At 39.1% G+C, this 19,619-nt stretch overlaps 1 protein-coding gene across 4 annotated transcripts in view; it reads right to left on the bottom strand.

Annotated features, from left to right (window-relative positions):
- LOC132427286 (proprotein convertase subtilisin/kexin type 5) overlaps positions 1-19,619 on the bottom strand; it is a 405,656-nt gene that overhangs the window by 305,301 nt on the left and 80,736 nt on the right. For all 4 annotated transcript variants that reach the window (XM_060014607.1, XM_060014609.1, XM_060014610.1 and 1 more), the window contains exon 3: positions 18,774-18,887. In XM_060014607.1, the coding sequence (XP_059870590.1) occupies positions 18,774-18,887 (114 nt within the window). The remainder of the gene's footprint in view (positions 1-18,773; positions 18,888-19,619) is intronic.

Here is a 19,619-nt window from a genome sequence, read left to right on the forward strand (position 1 = left end):
ATTTAAGGTCGAAGAGGAAGAATCTGAATATCATTTGAAGATATGTGAATATACCCTTACTAATATGTCATGTTTCTTCATTTACATTATTTCATAAATGGCAATATTCTTATGGAACATAATAGTAGAGGCAACTATTTTTCAGGTGAGAAAAAAATCCATTTTACAGTTAGAAAAATAATGAAGAATAGGAATAAACCTATATAAGATCTTCCCAAACCTTCAATCATTCTGCTATTCAGGTTTTGACCACACAATCACTTTCTCTTAAATAGATGGATGGGTGGATGGACGAATGGACAAATGGACAGAAGCACAGATGGATGAACAAAGAATGAATGGACAGAGAAGCAAACAGACAATACATGCAGGTTACTTCCAAGTCCTATTATATTTCAGTTTTATTTTCAAATTTCTATTGAAGGATGTGTTCCTTTCCAGGACCCTGCAGAACTTCTGAACAGTAAAAGCCACTTCCTCTTCCCTGAGTCAACTCCTCAAACGCCCATAGATTAGATGCTCCCAAAGGATATTTTCAATCAAGACCAAGTCACAAAATGAAACACATGTAGGAGGAAGAGGATACAGGGGGACGGAAGAGGAAGAGAGGGTCAAATCCACATGACAGTGAAGCTGCGCATATTCAAGTTATGTCCAGAGCTATTAGATAGCTCATCCCTTTCCAGAACAAGAACTACTTGAACTTTCCTAACAGAACATATTTAATGTATTTAATGTTAACATAGAGAGCAGCATAAATTTGGTTTAAATATTAACAGTGGTTCCCCTAATTTTTGTTTCAAAAAAGGACACTGAAGTAGATATGCTTAAAAGGACAAAAAAAGATGTGTTAGTCTGTTAGAATGATATATAAAAATTAACGGGATATGGAATTTCAAACAGTCTTTTCAGATTTTAACTTTGTTTCTCTCTGGATATATGAGATTACTGACTCAACTTCCTGAAAGTTCTGAAGGGTTTTCACCAGGCCCTCTAATACATCATTACCTCAAATACATTAGTTCTATAAGAAACCTGTAATAATTGTGGTATAGAAACTCTGAGAAGAGGGAATAATACTATCAGTGTGTCAACATTCTTATTCTTAAAATTAAGTGATCATATCAGAAGAGATAGGGTGGGCAAAGCTCACATGGTCATGATGGGTCACAGACAAAATGTGAGTTCACTTTTGCTTTCCTGTCAACACAATAGCCCACTTGGACACCCATGAATCTTTGCTTTTTCCTGGTGACATGAATTCTTCAGGTATAATCTAGTCTTTATGTTTTTATATAATCAAAGAAGAGGTCTGATATTTATAACGGACCAAAAAATAAGTGTCTTCTTAGAAAAAGAGAGAAATTCCTTAGTATCAATAAATGTGGTTTATACTACCATCTTTTTCTTTTTCCTATATAGTACAAATGAACGACCCCAAAACTTAACATCTGAAAAAAAATTATTATTATGGCTCATAGTTCTATGGGTTGGCAGGGCTCAGCTGGGTGGTTCTCCTTTGGGGCCTCCCATGTAGTTGCAGTCAGATGTCCACCGGGGCTAGATGCATCTGAAGACTTGACTGACATGGAAGTTTAAGATGGCTTCTTCATTCACATGAACAGCTGGAGAATTTTCACCCTTCTGTGTAAGATTCAGTTATTAATGCATACTTGCCCCAGTTGAGTTATCTACAAGTCCTTCTGTACAACATGTATCTGTTATATAATGATTTCTATCCCATAATAGCTAGAGGAATATCAGTTCCATTACCATTTCTCTACATCTGTTAACTGTCAAAACATTTCATTCATTCACTTATGTTTTATTAGTTTGTTTTTAATTTTCCAATGCTAATTATATGCTTTCTAGATTTTGAGCCTACATCAGGGAACGAGAAAATACTTAGTCTGGCCTTCACAAAGTTTACATTCAAGTTGGAGTAGATAAATAATAAATAGACAAATGAGACAAACGATATAGTTAGAGATTATGGTAAGAATTATAAAGGAAATAAAGAAGAGACCTTGGACAATGACAAGGGAAATGTGTTATTAAACGTATACCTTGAGTTTTTCACAATTTTACTACTATTAAGCAGACTTTTATTCAATGAACACAGAAACTTCGTTCTGAAAAAAGATGTTTATAGGTATAAGGCAATAAATCCCAGCCTCAGAAAAGCAAATTAGAGCAAAATTGAGATTCCAGACCTATTGCCATTTAAAATTTAAAAAGTAAAACAAAAACTATTTTCACATTTCAAATAAAAATGTTAAATCAAAACATTTTCTAAGACAAAAAAATCCCTAACGATAAAGAATGTGAAATATGCTATTACTGTGACACATCCACAGAAAAATAAATCTATATTGCAAAGCAAAAACAATCTCACCTCCGACAACCAGGCAAATCAATCTCAGATAGCTACTAAAAAGCCTGCTTTAATGTTGTTCCTTCTAGACTGAGTAAAAGTGATTGTCTGAATCTCCCTGACGTCTTTGCTTCCACTGTCCACTTGAAGATGTAAACGAGTATACAATCTACCAAGTGGATGGAAAGGACAAGGAAACATTTTGCTTGGACTGGCCAATACTATGTCTAGTGCTTCTTCTCCTGAGGCAAGTGTAGATGCTTCAAAAAAGATGAAGGATTCCATAATACATGTGATTAGCTAGCTACTCAATAAAGGAACCTACAGAGAAGACTGCCTCTTCGACCTGGTGAGATTCTCTCCAGAGCCTAAAGTATAATGAGCAAGAAAACCAAGTCATTTGTATCCTACACTAGCAAGCGTAACTGCAAATGTTTTTCTTATTAATAAAAAATGTTGAATCCTTTAAAGAATCTAACCAAACAACTTGCTTTAATAGCATCCTACAGAATTCCTTCTGCTACAGAAAAAGAGTAATTCCAGAAAAGTAGTTATACACACACAGTGGCACATCTTCATTTATAGGGTATGGTCGCTGAACTCTCTTTATAGTAACTCTTATAATGGCATATTCAGGGTAAACTGGAACACTGCTATTGTAACCCAAGTCACATTTTTTTTCCCATTCACTAATGAAAGCAGTAATGTTAACACAATTAAATTCAACATGAATGTTGCAGCTTCCCACAGACACACCAGGACTACATACATATTTTAGAACATAGTTTTCCAAGCATCTGTGGTCCTTCCTATCTAATTATCAAGTATCTAATCCTGGTTCCAATACGGTACCGAAAACCACCTAAATTTCAATTTCTTCAAAAAACACATATAGCTCAAAACAGAAGAAAATATTAAAATATTGATAACACATATCTACATCATAACTAGGACAAAAAGAATATAAACCTCAAATTACACATTAATACGAGAAAAATACTCTAATCCCGCAGAATCAGCTCTGGAGATGACGCCAGAGAAAGAAGTCAGGTGGAGACTGAGCAGAAGTAAAGAGGGAGCAGAATCCCAGTGGTGATAGAACAGATAAAATAACTACATAGTGCAAAGGAGCAGAGATTCTGCAGGAAAAGGGGCAACTTGGAAGGAGTACTCCTTGACAAAGTGATGGAGAGAGGTAAGAAAGAGATGAAAAATAGAAATAAAGAAAAAAATAAAAATAGAATCTCAAAATCAGAAGACAAACTACCCTCCTTCAACTCCCTCCAAAAACACTGATCAAAACAAATAAACTTTACTGTACCAAAATATGAGCATAGGGCTTCCCTGGTGGTGCAGTGGTTGAGAGTCCGCCTGCCGATGCAGGGGACACGGGTTCGTGCCCCGGTCCGGGAAGATCCCACATGCCGCAGAGTGGCTGGGCCCGTGAGCCATGGCCGCTGAGCCTGTGCGTCCGGAGCCTGTGCTCCGCAACAGGAGAGGCCACAGCAGTGAGAGGCCCCCGTACCGCAAAAAAAAAAACAAACGAGCATACTGTTGAACTATGGAACTTACGAGCAAGTCATCCAAACTCCCACAGCTTTCTACAAACAACTGCTACTAACAGTCTAAGAAAATACAACATTTCAAAGTGAATGGAAACCAGTAGACAAACATCCATTCATTGTTTCTACAGGTAGAAAATACAAAGTGAATCAAAATATTCCAGCTTATAGAAATTCTGCTCAAAAACCTGCAAAAGAACTGTAGCACCACACCTGAATCGAAATGAAACACACTAAAATAGAATCTGCAGATATGAAACTAGAGCGCAAATAAAACATTTTAAAACATATACGGACAGAAAAAAACAGAAAGATGTGAAACTAGAGTTGACTAAATCTTGGAAATAAATCAAAGACCAAATTATATTAGAAATAAAAACAGAATTACAAAATGTCCAAGAGAGAACTGATTCAACTGGAAATATAATCAGGAGCACTGAGGAAAGACATAAATGTATGAAAAGAACAAAAACAAAGCAGAAGTCAAAAGGATCCGAGAGCAAATAACTAATAAATAGGCAAAGAAGATCTAATATGCTTATAACTGTCTAATTTTTAATAGTACGCTTTAAAGAAAAATATCTCCTGGGCCTCTAGATCAAAAAAAAAAAAAAAAGTTACTTGCAAGCAAAGAAAAGTCAACCACCAAGGTATTCTTCAAGTTCCAAGCCTATACAGTTATACAGTTAAGAACTCAGGGAATACTGCTCTTGCAATCCCGTCCTAGGTAGTCTAGCAGAGGATGTGCTTTATCCAATCAAGATCTGACTTGCAAAATAACTGAGGGTATGCGTGAAACATAGTTAAATATATACCTAAGGATAAAATCAGTAAATCTAAGTAAATCTAAGAATAAAAACAAAGGTGGAAACAAGGATGGAAGAAGAGTAAGTACCATGCTATGTGTTCTGACAAAGTAGAAATAATGAACTTAAAATGGGGGGGCAGTAAAAGTAGAAATGTTAAAATAGAATAAGCTAATGAATAGTCAGAGACTTAAGAGTTAAAGGATATGGTTTAAACTTGACAAACCAAATACAGAAGCCTAAGTGAGAAAAGAGAAACTGAGATGTAAGTTATTTTTAACAATCACTAAAATATTATTTTATATATTTTATAGTTTTTATTTATATTTATTTTATTATATTTTATATTATATATTATAATATAAACCTTCCCCAAAGCCAAAAGAAATTATTTTAAAAGAGCAAAAACAGACCACGTAATGAAACACAGTAAAAATAACACAATACAAATCATATCTATCATAATAGGACAATATGACAATAATATGACAGAGTTCAGACTTTTTGGTTATATCTGTAAGTGTAAGTAAGCTCAAAAGTCTCCACTGAAAGAAAAATGCATTAAAACTGGCTCACAAGGCAGAATCAAACTCCTAAAACAGAGTAATTCAAATGTCCAAGAATAAAGGGTTATGGTAATGCAAAGATGTAAAAGCGGGCATTGTGATTCTGACACCAGCTAAAATACACAGAAATACTGTTTCTCACCTATCAAACTTGCCAAAATGCAGCAACTGACAACAGGGCAAGGTGAAGGGAGCAGGTCCTCTCAAACACGGCTGATGGGAATGTAAACTGTCCTAGACCCCTCTGAGGGGTTTCAGGCAAGATCTAATATTAAAACTATATCTGCTTCTACCTTTTGACTGAGCAATCCCACAGCTAGGAATTTACTCTGAAAATACACCTCCAACAACACAAAAACGTATGCACAAGGCTACTCAGTACAGAGTTATTTGTAAAAGCAAAATATTGAAAACAACCTAACTGCACTTTCATCAATGTCTAGTCAAATAAATTATGGTAAGTCTACCATAACACAGCTGTAAAAAAAAAGAATAAGGATCTCTATGAACTAACATGGAGTGATTTTCAGGTATATTAAGTGATAAAAGCAAAATGGAAAAATGCATTTTTAGTATTCTCTGTATCTCACTTTGATATATATGTTTTAAGTATTCCAAAATAAAAGTAATAAAATTAAACATATAATGATGGGGGAAGGAGCTCTAAAGCTGAACAGAACTATCTAACTGTATATAAATAATGACATAATCATAGAGGAAAAAAGCATTTATTAAAGCAACTTTTGACTCAAGTAGTGTGACTGTATTGCCTCAGTGGGATATATTCTAAGAATAAAAAGAAATCTTGAATTCTACATAAGTAGGTTTGTGGTTGCCGGTGGTATTGTTGTAGTAATTCCGATACGTTTTTGTGTGTGCAGTAGTACATTTGTTGATATTGATAAGAACCATGGTTCTCACCGAAGCGGGGAGGGGAGAGAAATATGAAATGGGCTAAGAAGAAGAAGAAGCCATGCTCTAGAATTAGAATTGAAGGTAACACTAGGGATTCTAGATATATATCCCTCAGCTCTATCCACTGAAAAAGAGGCTACAACCAAGGACACCCTTACCACCAAACTCTGGACTTTTAAGCATCATTCCTCAATAAAGGAAACCATCTACTTAGAGAAATGGCTATTCCTAGGTCTGAGGCAGAGAGAATACAAGGTGAACATTTTGTTGTACCATAAAGGAGAAAGCACTAAGCACTAAAAAACTGATTGGGGTCTTCTCAAAAGGGCTCTTCAGTCAACTTGAAAAGTTACCCACTAACCAAACGGGACAATTTAAGAACCAAAAAACAAATAATGTCAGCAATGAATCATTCCATTTTAAAAGAGTACATGAACTCATAATGATATTAAAAAGGTAAGCAGAGTGAAGAAGGGATTACAGAATTAGAAAATCATCATCTTGTGACCACTGATCTAATGATTAATTTAGGTGGACATCATCAATAGGTACTAAAATCTTGGGGAAAAGTTGACAGGAAACAAGGTAATTCACAAGTCTCAAACTATTACCCCTCAAATTTCCTATTAATTAGAGAACTAAAATGTACCTTTACAATGGAGAAATCTAGCAAATACCTCAACCAACCATAGAAATAAATTTAACATCACCAAAAATGAAACTTCTAACATTCTACCTCCTAATATGAATCACTGAAAAAGGTATCATCTCATCTGGGTAGTTTTCACACCAAAAATGTTTTATTCCTCTAAAGTCCTGAAAAACCATCAAACAAACACTCAAATAACAAAGTGTGAGTTATTTCACAAACTACCAACCTGGACTCATCAAAATCATCAACATGAAAGACCCCTCCTCACCACTCCCCACCCCCAGTAGGGCAAGTCTTCCAAATTAAAGGAGATAAAAGGATAGAACAAATAATGTCAATGTATGATGCTAGGTTCTGGATCAAAAGGCACACATCTATTAAAAATATTTTTGTGACCACTGGAGAAATCTGAATATGGACAGTAAATTGGATAAGATCACTGTTAACTTTCTTAGAAGTGAGAATGGTACCTTGGTTATATAGAAAAATACCATTCTTAGGAGAGGCATCCTGAAATATTTAGGGGTGTATTTTTACCATGTCTGCAACTTCTTTTCAAAATTCAGGGGGGAAAAGTGTGTGTGTGCAAAGAGAGAGAGAATATTAATTTTGGTTAAATCCAGGTGAATGGAATGTGTATATGTTCCTACTATTCTTTTCATTTGTCTATAGATTTCATATTTATCAAAACAAAACACTGGGGGTAAAACATGACAGGCAAAATTTAAAAAAAATAATAATCAAAATGTTAGGCCGCAAAGGGCACAAAGCACAGAGCTCATGAGATAATGACAGATTTCAAGATGATCCAGGGAGAGGCAGTTGCCATCTAGGCACACCAGGACCCAAGAGGACGCCAAGCCAGCGCCTACAGACTACCCACCGCCCTGTCCACAGACACTGCACGTTGCCCTTGCTAAGGCGGCAAGCCAGCTATCTCTTCTTTAAGGCTCTCTGGTGAGGGCTTCTCAACAGCTGCCTTCACTCCCTCTGCCAAGGAACCTGCATGACAAAGATGCTCACCCATACCAAGATTTCTGTTGGGGTGGGGTGACCTCCTTTCCTGAGCCCATGATGCTCTGTGCACTTCAGTTACCTCTTACTCGCTCTCCTTTGAAATCCCTTTGTCCCAAAGGTATCCCCAGCAGGTTGACTTATGCCTGATACGGAAGAGGAGTTCAATACATGTTGTTGAATAAATAAAATAATTATCAATTTACTTTTTTCTGTGGGAATTACATTCCCTGTTGCTTTCCTACATTTTCCCTCCTGTTACACATTGAATTAATGCTTTTATTGAGCGTTCTGTGGTAACTCCTAGCTCTTAATTCCTGGGAGGATAGAACTAATTCAGTGTTCATTAGTGTGTATGACTAGTTTAAATGATTTGCTCACTGCACATTTCTTTTACTCGTCCAGAGTGTATCAGGTTTGATCATTACGGATCTCCTTAATCTTTCATTTTCTTGGACAAACTCCCACAATTATAAATGTTTCTAGTCCTGCTTTTCTGTAATATTTGTAGTGAAAGCTGGTGAAATAGGGATCAGATGTGATACACAACCTGGAATCCAGACCATCGGGTGTGTGTGGAGTGACAGGGATACAAGTTTCCGATAAACTGCATGGAAGTGTTTTTGGGCTGAATTGCTCATTATGGAAAGAAAGGGCTGTCTGAGTAGCGTATATTTCTGGTGACTGAAAATATAAAGGGTGGGTATTGCGCGTGAGCTGAGGGCTTCAATTAAGTTATTTTTCAGGCCCATCCCAATCTGGTGGCCTTTGAGGGTTTTCTTTTTTTTCAGTATCTTCTTAAAGACCACATTCAAGGGACTAACTGCAGAAACATACACAGCATGTTTTTCTGGACAGTCCATGGATGGGAAGCAGAAGGGCCTGGGCTACGGAGCACAGGCATGAAAGCAAAATGAGAATGGGCATATAAAACATTTCTACAGAATAGGAATGACATTTAAAAAATATGTATACCTGCTATGTTTAACCTACTACTGCTAAGAGTCCTGCCGAATTTCTTTAAGTTCACTAAAAGATAAGGATGATTTCTCTATCGCTAGGTAACAAACCCAAACATCAAGTTTTTAAGACACTAATTTAACTAAATTTCAGGAAACCACGCAAAGAGATCATTAGGAGAGCACAGTCCTATGCTACCTGGCCGTAATTTTCTTTTCTTTGCTTCAGACATGCTAATTTGGTATGTCTGGATCAGAACGTCTATCCTGGTAGGCTTTTTACCAAGAGACTCAATTCACCTCCCCAGAAAACTAAAACAGAAAAGAAAGCCCCACAAAGCTACATTTCTTCCAAGTAGTATTTAAGATTATTCTGTAAGTTTTGTACCAAATATTTGAATAGACACCATATAAACAGACTAGTTTTTCTTTTTTTCCTAGCATAAAGGAAGAAATTAGGTTTCTTATCGGGTTCTCCTCCTTTTAATCAAGGAAAGAATAATCAGTAAATGCATTTTGTACTTTGTCCACATCGTCTACCATAAAGAATAGCATCTTTGTATTATGAGCCCAGTTTGATTCTGACCTATGCAATTAAGTAATCAAATCCTATTTCTGGAATTTATAGTTTTATTCTACTTGCCTCAGTATAATTTGACTGCATCTGGTATGGAGCAGCTCTTGGTGCCCGTACCATTTGCACATTAGATTACCTAGCGCTAGCCTAGAACCCCATACCCAAGGCTGAGATCGTCTACCAAAGATTTTTTTTTTTTTTTTTAACATTTGAGAAACTGGAAAAATCACATTGAGGTGCATGTGTATTCTATTTGAAAATGATTATTACTTTCTCCTCCCTGGGCAATTTAGGCGTTTTCTTCTGATTCTTCTCATCCCTGGATTGCTAAGAATTATTGCTCTTACTCCATTAACTTCCCAGCCAAGTTCACTGCCAACCAAAATTAAGGAAAAAACAGCATTCCAGACACCTTCCTCTCAGATAACTTTAGAACTGAATTCTCAACACAGGACACTTGAAGGCACCATCACCTTTCAGGAAAAGCCAAACTCAGTTCTGTGAATTTGGTCTCAACGACCAACTCGCTCCTCACTTCATATCCATAAACATTTAGGGAGCGCTTACTAAGAGAACCCTACTCATTGGCAGAGAAATATGTTAAAATCAACCGAAAATGTGCCTTGATCACTAGAACTAATCCCAACACTGGGTGAAAAGTAAATAAGAAATGAGGAATTCAAAGAAACTTTGATAAAGGAACTTGAATCAACATGTTAAGAAGACAACCACAGATTAAGTGAGTTCAATGGTCAATGCTATCTGCTCTCCAGCAGAAAATGCGTTACTAATTAAAGAAAAATCACTAAAAGCTTGATGAGAACAACTTTATGTTAACAGACCCTTCATCATGTTAGAGTCAGACCCAAAGGCACAGAATACAGACATACTTTTACTCTTTGAAAGTAAAGCTAAGAAGATAAACTACCAGTATGGAATAAGTTATGTCTTGCTCAAGGAAATTAATAAAGGTCGTAATAATTTGCACCAGGCAAGAATGAATATTATCTGAAGTGATTTTTTACTGGCCTCTTAGAAGCACTTTGACTAGTTAATTATAGGTTAACTTAATACCTCTAATATACTGACTTCCATCACAAACCTCACATGGGGTAATGAAATCACATGAAATCATCACAATCATTGTGAGCTGTTTAGCAAGTTCCAGTTAGGGTTCTGCTACTGGTACCCTCAGTGGACTACCATCAACTGAGTAGACAAACTGACTATAACTACCCTAACCTCTGCCCATAAAATGCTCCACTTACGCTTCATTAAAGAAAGCACCGTCTAGGGAATGTCAATTGGTACAGCCACTATGGAGAACAGTATGGAGGTTCCTTAAAAAACTAAAGCTAGAACTACCATACGACCCAGCAATCCCACTACTGGGCATATACCCTGAGAAAACCATCATTCAAAAAGAGTCATGTACCACAATATTCATTGCAGCACTATTTACAATAGCCAGGACATGGAAGCAACCTAAGTGTCCATCGACAGATGAATGGATAAAGAAGACATGGCACATATATACAATGGAATATTACTCAACCATAAAAAGAAACGAAATTGAGTTATTTGTAGTGAGGTGGATGGACCTAGAGTCTGTCATACAGAGTGAAGTCAGAAAAAGAAAAACAAATACCATATATATGGAATCTAAAAAAAGTGGTTCTGAAGAACCTAGGGGCAGGACAGGAGTAAAGACGCAGATGTAGAGAATGGACTTGAGCACACGGGGAGGGGGAAGGGTAAGCTGGGACAAAGTGAGAGAGTGGCATGGGCTTATATATACACCACCAAATGTAAAATAGATAGCTAGTGGGAAGCAGCCGCATAGCACAGGGAGATCAGCTCGGTGCTCTGTGACTACCTACAGGGGTGGGATAGGGAGGGTGGGAGGGAGGGAGACGCAGATATGGGGAAGAGATATGGGGACATACGTATATGTATAACTGATTCACTTTGTTATGAAGCAGAAACTAACACACCATTGTAAAGCAATTGTACTCCAATAAAGATGTAAAAAAATAAAATAAAAAAGAAAGCACCTTTTACTATTTTATCCTTGGTGTCAAAGACATTGTAAGGACTGGGAAAAAATAAATCTCTGCTAAATACGAATGAATGAATGATTGCATACATGAATGAACATTTGCCTCATAGGAACTTTCATTCAGTTGGGATTTTCCAGGCTGTAAAACAAATATGGACTTACACTTAGGATTCAAGTTTGCCTTTTCTTGGAATTATCACTTATGAGTATTTTTCTTTGGTGTTAATTTATTCATTCAGTGAACATAAAGTTTTAATAAAGGAGGAGCATTATTCCATCTCAGGCACTCATGCGTTTGACTCCCCAGATACACTTGGCGGGCATCTGGGAACTTGGGTTTGGGGAGGGTTCTCACCGTTTCTTCATAAGTATGTCTCACTGTGTCTACACTGGTTACACAAACAATACGGTTTGTGCTGAACGCCTCTGAGAGTATGGAATTCGGGTACAAGGAAGGCACTGGGTACCTACACGACCAACCCCCAGTGAAAACCCTGAGCACCAAGTCCCTCACGAGCTCCCTGGTAGACAACATTTCACATACGTTGTCACAATTCACGCTGGAGGAATTAAGTGCTTTCTGTGTGACTCCACTGAGAGAAGTCTCTTTGAAGCTTCAGCGTGCTTTCCCCTGAACTTCACCCCATGTGGCTTTTCATTTTGCTGATTTCGCACTGTATCCTTTCACTGAAATAAATCGTAGCTGTATGACTCTATGCTGAATCATGTGACTCCTCCCAGTGAATCACCAAATCTGGGGGTGGCCCTGGGGACCCCAACAAGGGGACACACTGAGATTGAAGTACTAATGAAACAAAAGCATGGGATACAACAGTCAGGAACTCACGGGGTGGGTCTGAGCTGGAACTCAAGACCTGGGCCTACTGGTGGTATGTGTCTCTCTAAGATGTACTCTCCAGTTCAACTTGCCATGTGGACCTAGATGAGGTTTAAGCAGGAATGAACTCAAGAAAGCATCTAGTCCAGATTCCTCATTTTTTCAGATGAGCTAAGGTTGAGAGCGCTAAAATACCTTTCCACGGGACACAGAGCTAGTTCGAAGCAAACACTGGTCCACCAAAACCACATCTCAACCCCCAGTAGTTCCTACCAGGAAATCACTTGCTGCTTGGCTGGAGTCCGTCCTTTCTCGGAAGCCCTCCTACTTACGTCAAGACGGGCCACATGGTTGCAGATTTACACCATGTTGCATTTTCAATTAAAACGGCTAAATGGGGTGTTGTAAAAGGATGATTTCCAAGCTGCCAGAACAATAATGCCCCAAACTCCACCAGATTTTATTAGAGTCAAGTGACAGTATAAGTCATTAGGAAAATGTGTGCCAACCACAGAAACAGCAATGCCTCACACTCTTGGAGAACTGAATACCATCCAGTTGGCTGAGAAAGAACCATGTGGCTTACAATCATTTTTCACAATTACTATCCTAGCTAGTTCATAGTTTTTGGCAGATATACCTCACACGCATAGCCGAACTCAGCTAATTTTTACTCTGCTGATCGACAAATATGATTTTTTTTCCTCAAAGAAACCACCCAGAGAGCTTTCATGAAATTTGAGGTAGTGCATCAAAAAGTGAGCCCATTTGTTAAAACCTGCTTTAAAAAATTCACATTAAGTAGGCCACCCAATATTCATTACAAAAAATTCTGTGTTAAGAATACTCACTAGTCATACTCACAACTACAGTCTGAGAATCAAATAGCAAGACTGCACAAGGCCTTCTTTGCTTTTCTCTTTGGAATTGAGCTTGCCTTCCATAAGGCAGGAAAAAAAAAATTTTTAAGTTCTTTACTATGGGCTTCTCCAAAATCAGTATTAGTTCTTAACAGCTAGACAAGAAATACTGTACAATGCTAAAACACGTTCCTAAGGCAATAAAATATTTACATGACTAAAGGAATAAAAGAGCTATTCTATTAAACTTATATTTTCCTCCAAGTTTCATTTCCAGTTTGCCTTCTTGGGACTCTTTGTCAAGAGCCTGAGTACAAATTTCATGTATGAATGTGTTTCAGGATGACTTCAGAAAATATAAAATCTACTATAAATTGAATAATCCCTCCCACAAAGAGAAACATCCTGCCAACAAAGGGGAACTCCCTCCCCCCCCTCTGTATTTCAAATGCAGCATCTGCCGTAACTCTGTAAGGGATGAAGGGACACTATTAGGACAGGATTCACAAGGGGCTTCAACTGTATACATAACGTTCTATTCCTTAGATTGGGGGTGGGTGGACCTGCATTTGTGGTATTCTACCAAATTTTTGTATGTCTTAAATATTTTGTAACAATTTACAAAAAATTAACTCCCTGAATTTGCTCAATTGGCATTCGCAGACCCTTGAGGAGGCATCTTACTTAGGCTTGCTATCTCGAGTCAAACTGAATTTTCTTCAGGGGGTCAAAATGGTCCATTATACCAGCTGGGTACATTAAATCCATGTCTATTACACTGAGTTCCCAAAGACTTGGCCAAATCTTCACAACCTTTCCTATCAGATATCCTTTGTCTGTGGAACATCTTCAAAGACTATATATGCCGAGGATATTTTTCCATCAGTGCAAGTAAAGTGAAAATATCTTTTTATATTAAAGCTGCCAGCTTCTCAAATAGAAAATTTTGTAAGAAAAAGGTATAAGATCAAGAGGAACAAATTAAATCGACCGAGTGCACTTTAAAGTGTCTCATAAGTTTTTAAAAAGCTCTTCTTCCTCCAACTGATAATGGGAAGATGGAGGCCAGCTGTGTTCACATAAACCTCCTGTTGAAAATATGATAGAGCACGGAGATCTCAAAGCAGTCCTGAGAGTCAAACAGCATCAGCTCAACTGGGAACTTGTTAGAAATGCAAATTCCCAAATCTCCGCTGGGGGGCGTGAGAGGGGTGGGCAGCAATCCCTCCAGGTGATTCTGATGCCAGCTAGTATGAGGTCCAGGGACTCGGAAGTTGGAAGTCTAGCCTCTGGAGTCAGAGTGACCGGATTTGAATACCAGGATCTGCCCCTGGTGAAGAGTGTGACTTTGGGCAAGTTACTTAACTTGTCTCTGCTTTATTCCTCAGTGTAAAATGAAGACAATAATGGTTCCCAGCTCACTGGAACGCTGGCAATAAGATAATATTATACATGTAAAATGTGGTAAAATGTTTGACAAAGACTCAATAAACGTGATCAATTATTTTCTCTACATGATCACAGATGTCCAAGTTTACTCATCTATTATTTGATTAGCATTTATTGAGCATTTACCACAGACACGGGCAGTGAGTAACTCACGACTCCTGGCTACATATTAGAATCACCAGGGAATTCTGATGAAATCCTACTGCCTGAGCCCTCCTCTATACCAAAAATAACAATCTCTGATAGTGGGACCCAAGCTTGGATATCCGTTAAAAACTACTCAGGACGTTTTAATGGAAGAAGCAAATCTACAAGCAAAAATTACAACCGAAATCCCATGGAGCTGGGTGTATGCACACGATCCCAGAGAAACGTTTAGGGAGGAGTCGTTGGCCCAGCAAACTTTCATTGGCACTTCTATATTCCTCTCCTGCGTTACTGATCTTCTTAGGAAGCACGATTTCCTAAATCCTCAGTGCTTGCCACCATCCTGACAAAGAGGAGATGCTAGAGTCTGTCAGCACAATGAGAAGCGAGCTCTGTTTCTACCCCTAGACCCTCCCAACTCCCGGAAGCCTGAGCACAGTGTTCCAGGTCAGAGGAGTAATTAGACAGCTGTCATCTCCATAACAAACTCTTGTACATATACCTTTCCTTGAATATACTGCCCAAACCTCGAGGCTAGACATAATGGTTTCACATACCATTTCCAAGGGGAGGAGTGACAGGGGCAAAGCTTTTAAATTAATTAAAAGAGACACTCAGGCACACTTCATGCCATTCTTTAATCTCTGTTCTCCTGTGATAAATATAGACTGACAGGACCAGGCCCAGGCTAACAAGCTGAGGGTAGGACCCTATGGAGGCTCACCAAGCAGCCCTCAGAAACACTGCGGCAGGGCCAAGGGCTCAGAAAAAGGAAGAAGGAAATCAGCACCTTCCCCAACTGTGTCACTGACATGTCGCCAGAGCGCTCTGAAGGATGCCCACTGCACATGTGATCGCACCCCCCTTCAACTAGTAGCAATGAAAACAACAGATAAAAAGAAAACAGCATGTACTGTAATTAAAAAGAGAAGAAGAATAACAATTATAATTTACTGAGAGTTTTCCAGTGTCAGGCAGTGTGCTAAAGGCTTCCTGTGCAGTATTTCATTTCATTATGGTAACAAGCTTCCCAACCATCCTTCCCTCCTAGTAGTATACACATGCTTGTGTAGTTCCCTCACACATTGAATCAGAGTTCACACATGTGGCCAAGAGAAGATTACAGAAGTAACTGCGACTTCTGAGCTTAGATCATAAAAGACGTCACCGCTTCTTGACACAACCTCTTGAATCACTTGCGCTGGGGGAAGACGGAGCCATGGAGCCAGGTGGACACTCAAGCAGCCCCACGGTGAGGCCCACGTGGAGAGGAACCAGCCACGTGACTAGGCCACCTTAGAAGTGGACCCTCCAGCTCTAGTCATAGCTTTGAGTCTTCCAGCTGAAGCCCCAGACATCACAGAACAGAGAAGTCGTCACCACTGGGCCCTGTCCGAATGCCTGACCCACAGAACCCAGAAGATCGCTGTCTTAAAAACTAAGCTCTGTAATTTATTATGCAGCAATAGCTAACTCATACGTAAGAGCTGGATACTCTTATTTTATAGCTGACGAGAGTTTAACTGATTCAATCGTGGGCGTAGCAAGTGAAATAATGGGGATTTGAATCCATGTTTGCAGATTTGAAGTTCTGACTCCTATTCTGTCACCACTCCTGACAGATAAACATATGGTGTGTAACCTATTTCCCACCCCTTTCATCAAGGGAACAGTATGTATGTAATAGGAAGTTTTGAAGTATTTTGGTTGTCCCCAAGATACTTTGCCCATCCTACATGGCACCCGCCATTCTGCCTTGTATTTCAGCTATTTCTCCATGGATAGATTAGAAGTTCCTGGAGGGTTGGAGTAGTGTCTTCCTTATGACGGTGCTTGTAAATAGTAGAAGGACGGGGATAGGATGCCACTTTAATCCCCTGGACTCCCATCAGTCGGCCTGGTTTGGCAACTCTGCTCCACCGCTCTCAGGCTGGGTGATCTTAGGCAAATGGCCTACATTTTATGAGCCTCAGATTTCTCACTCTTATAACACGGGGCCAATATTAATGCACACTTTTGTTCACACTACATTAGAAAAATATTAGCACAAATAAATTATGAGCACATCGCCTGGCATGTGCTAAGTGCTCGACGAATGTTACCTATTTGAATTATTACCATCAAACATGTGTTGAAAAACATCCAATATTTTAAATGGCCGAACAGAAGCTCTTCCCTCTCACCCTTTCCTTACATCAAAAGAGAATTTCCAAAGAAATGGCAGTGGTTCCTGGGAGTGAGGGTATCTCACTCTATAAGCACTGAAACCTTTGGCGTCACCTTGGCCATGGCTCGTAAAACAGCCCAACCTGCCCTGCTGGAGTGGTGAGAGGGTAGGGGGAAGCTGCTGTACACTTCCACTGTCCAGTGGGACATGTGCAGACGGCAATTTGGTTCTTTCTTGCAAAAAGATACGTAAGGCAAAGAGGGTCTCACTCCCCCCAGCCTTATAAGCAGGGGTGTAGGGGGATTTTGCTTGCATCCTATCTCTTAATCCCATTACATCCTTATCATCTTGTCAGCACAGACAAAGCTCCTTAGCTCCTGCCAACGCTCCCTCTAATGCCTTCCCTTGTGGTTCACTCTTTCTTGGTCTTGGAGCTAATAAGCTGTCAAATGTCTTACTGTCCCCTCAGGTGATTTCTACTCAAATGCTGTTTAGAGTCCCACCTCCCTTTGAACTTAGCTTTATGGCTCCTTTCTTACACAGAGTTCTCTGTGTAAAATTCTGTTTGGGGTCCAAAATCTTTCCACAACCTTCCACTTCCAGGTAAGACTAAGAAAAGGGAAACTGGGAGAAACGCCAGCTACATTCACCCATGTCCAAATAAACACAAATTCCTAGCGTTGCTAGGTGCTAGGTTAGATTCTCAGATGGGAGGATATAAGTGACCCCGTGCCCAAAGTAACAGAGCAGATTTAAAAATACAACAACTATGAAACAAAGTGCCAAGGGAAGGATGCCAGGAGTGGCAGAGGAAGGACAAACATGGACAGGTGAGGACATGGGAGACATGAAATAGTCAGCCTTGGGTGGGGGCTCTGAGGGATGGACAATACTGAACCGAGGATGTGGGGAAGGGCAAAAGACCACTCTGGGCAGAAGGAATGAAATGCAAGGAGGCAGAAAAGCATCAGACAAGTATGTGGAATGCAATGGATTTGTAGAGAAGCAGGGTCAGGGAGTGCAAAAAACAAGGTAGATTGGAGGAGATAACTATGGCAACAATTTGCAATAAAGATTTTCAAAAAAGAGAAAAGTTAAGGTCTTTTGCAGATTATAGAGCAAATAGGTAACATACGAATTTCATGATTAAGAATAAGTAACATATTCTAATCAATTTCTCGGGTATCATGAATATAAAACCCTAAGACTAGAGAAGTGTCAATATATTTTCAAAGGAGGCGACATCAACTGAATTTCTAGATCACTCTTCCCAATACGTTAAATTTCCCTCACTGCAAGTTTTTGCTTGAAGCAATGAACTAGCTACAAGTCAAATACTTTTCAACTGCTTTTTCCCTAGTCTAGTTTTAAAAATTGTTACCCAAAGCGAGAAGGCACATTTAGACAACTAAAGTCAGGAATCTGTTACCTACTCGCAAAGTCATTTCAATGATTTCCATGACCCAGTACCATTAACCAGGCTGGTTTCAGGGTGGAGTAGATGAGTAACAGAGGTGAACATAACTATTGCTAGGTCTCGGGGTGTCTGCCCTTAGTATATTTTTCTATCTTCTCGCCCAAACTTACCAAGCTACTACACAGAGTAAGATCGCAAACAGAAATAGCTTCAGAATCAGAACTCCCTTCTTTCTCCTTAGACCTAGAGAGCTAAGTTCAAAAAAGATCCAGAAAACATCACAGGCCATCAACCTCCATCTTGAAACAGGACAAAGTCCCTGGTCGCTGTTTCTGCGTCCTCCCAGTCCTAACAGACAATCCCTGCACAACACAGAACAGAACGCCGTGGCCCCAGGCCAGGCAAACTCACCATATACCACATGCTTGGCCACTTGGGATCATTGAAGTAAGTGGACTGGGCGTGGCTAAAGTCATAATCCCTCTTGGTCCGTTTTTTTACCACTTGTTGTTGGATCCACTCCACCTGCCAAGAAGGACATTTGGTGAGTGTTCAAGTTCCATCAGGGTTAGCACAACATAAATGACAGTCTGGGACATTTACATCTGGAGTCAGTTCTGTTTAAGTCACAGGTTTCATTCTGGCAACCAGAATCTCCAGAGCATAGAGGTGCCCTAGAAACCTGGTTCTATTTTATCTTTAATGCAGGTAGGCTTTGTAGTCTTTTATGACAGATCTTTCGTATTTCTCAACAACATGCTCACCCCTTTAGCTTTTGCAGAAAGCATATTTTACTCCCAACTTATTGCAAATTGATAGTGTTAATTTTTAAAGCTAATTTATTCATCCTGACCTTATACTAAGGGCTAGAAAACTTCTCTAAAGGTCCAGATAATAAATATCTTTGGCTTTGCAGGTCATACAATCTCTGTTGTAACTACTCATTCTGCCATTGTAACACCATAGACAGCACATAAACAAATGGGTGTGACTATGTTCCAATAAAACTTGATGTATAAAAACAGGTGGGAGGCTGGATTTGGCCCACAGGCCACAGTTTATATCAAAAAATTTAAATGGTCTGGGATTACACATCAAATTAAGAGAATCATCCTCGGACCAAATGCTCTAGGATCACAAATTTTTTTTAAAAAAATGGCTGTCTGTAACAGAGTGGTGGAAAAAGCACTATTCAGGTAATCAGAAAACCAAAGCCCTAGACTCGTCTCTGGTACAAAATTGGAGAAGTCACTCAAC

This window comes from Delphinus delphis, chromosome 6 (genome assembly GCF_949987515.2).
Source record: "Delphinus delphis chromosome 6, mDelDel1.2, whole genome shotgun sequence".
Lineage (NCBI taxonomy): Eukaryota > Metazoa > Chordata > Mammalia > Artiodactyla > Delphinidae > Delphinus > Delphinus delphis.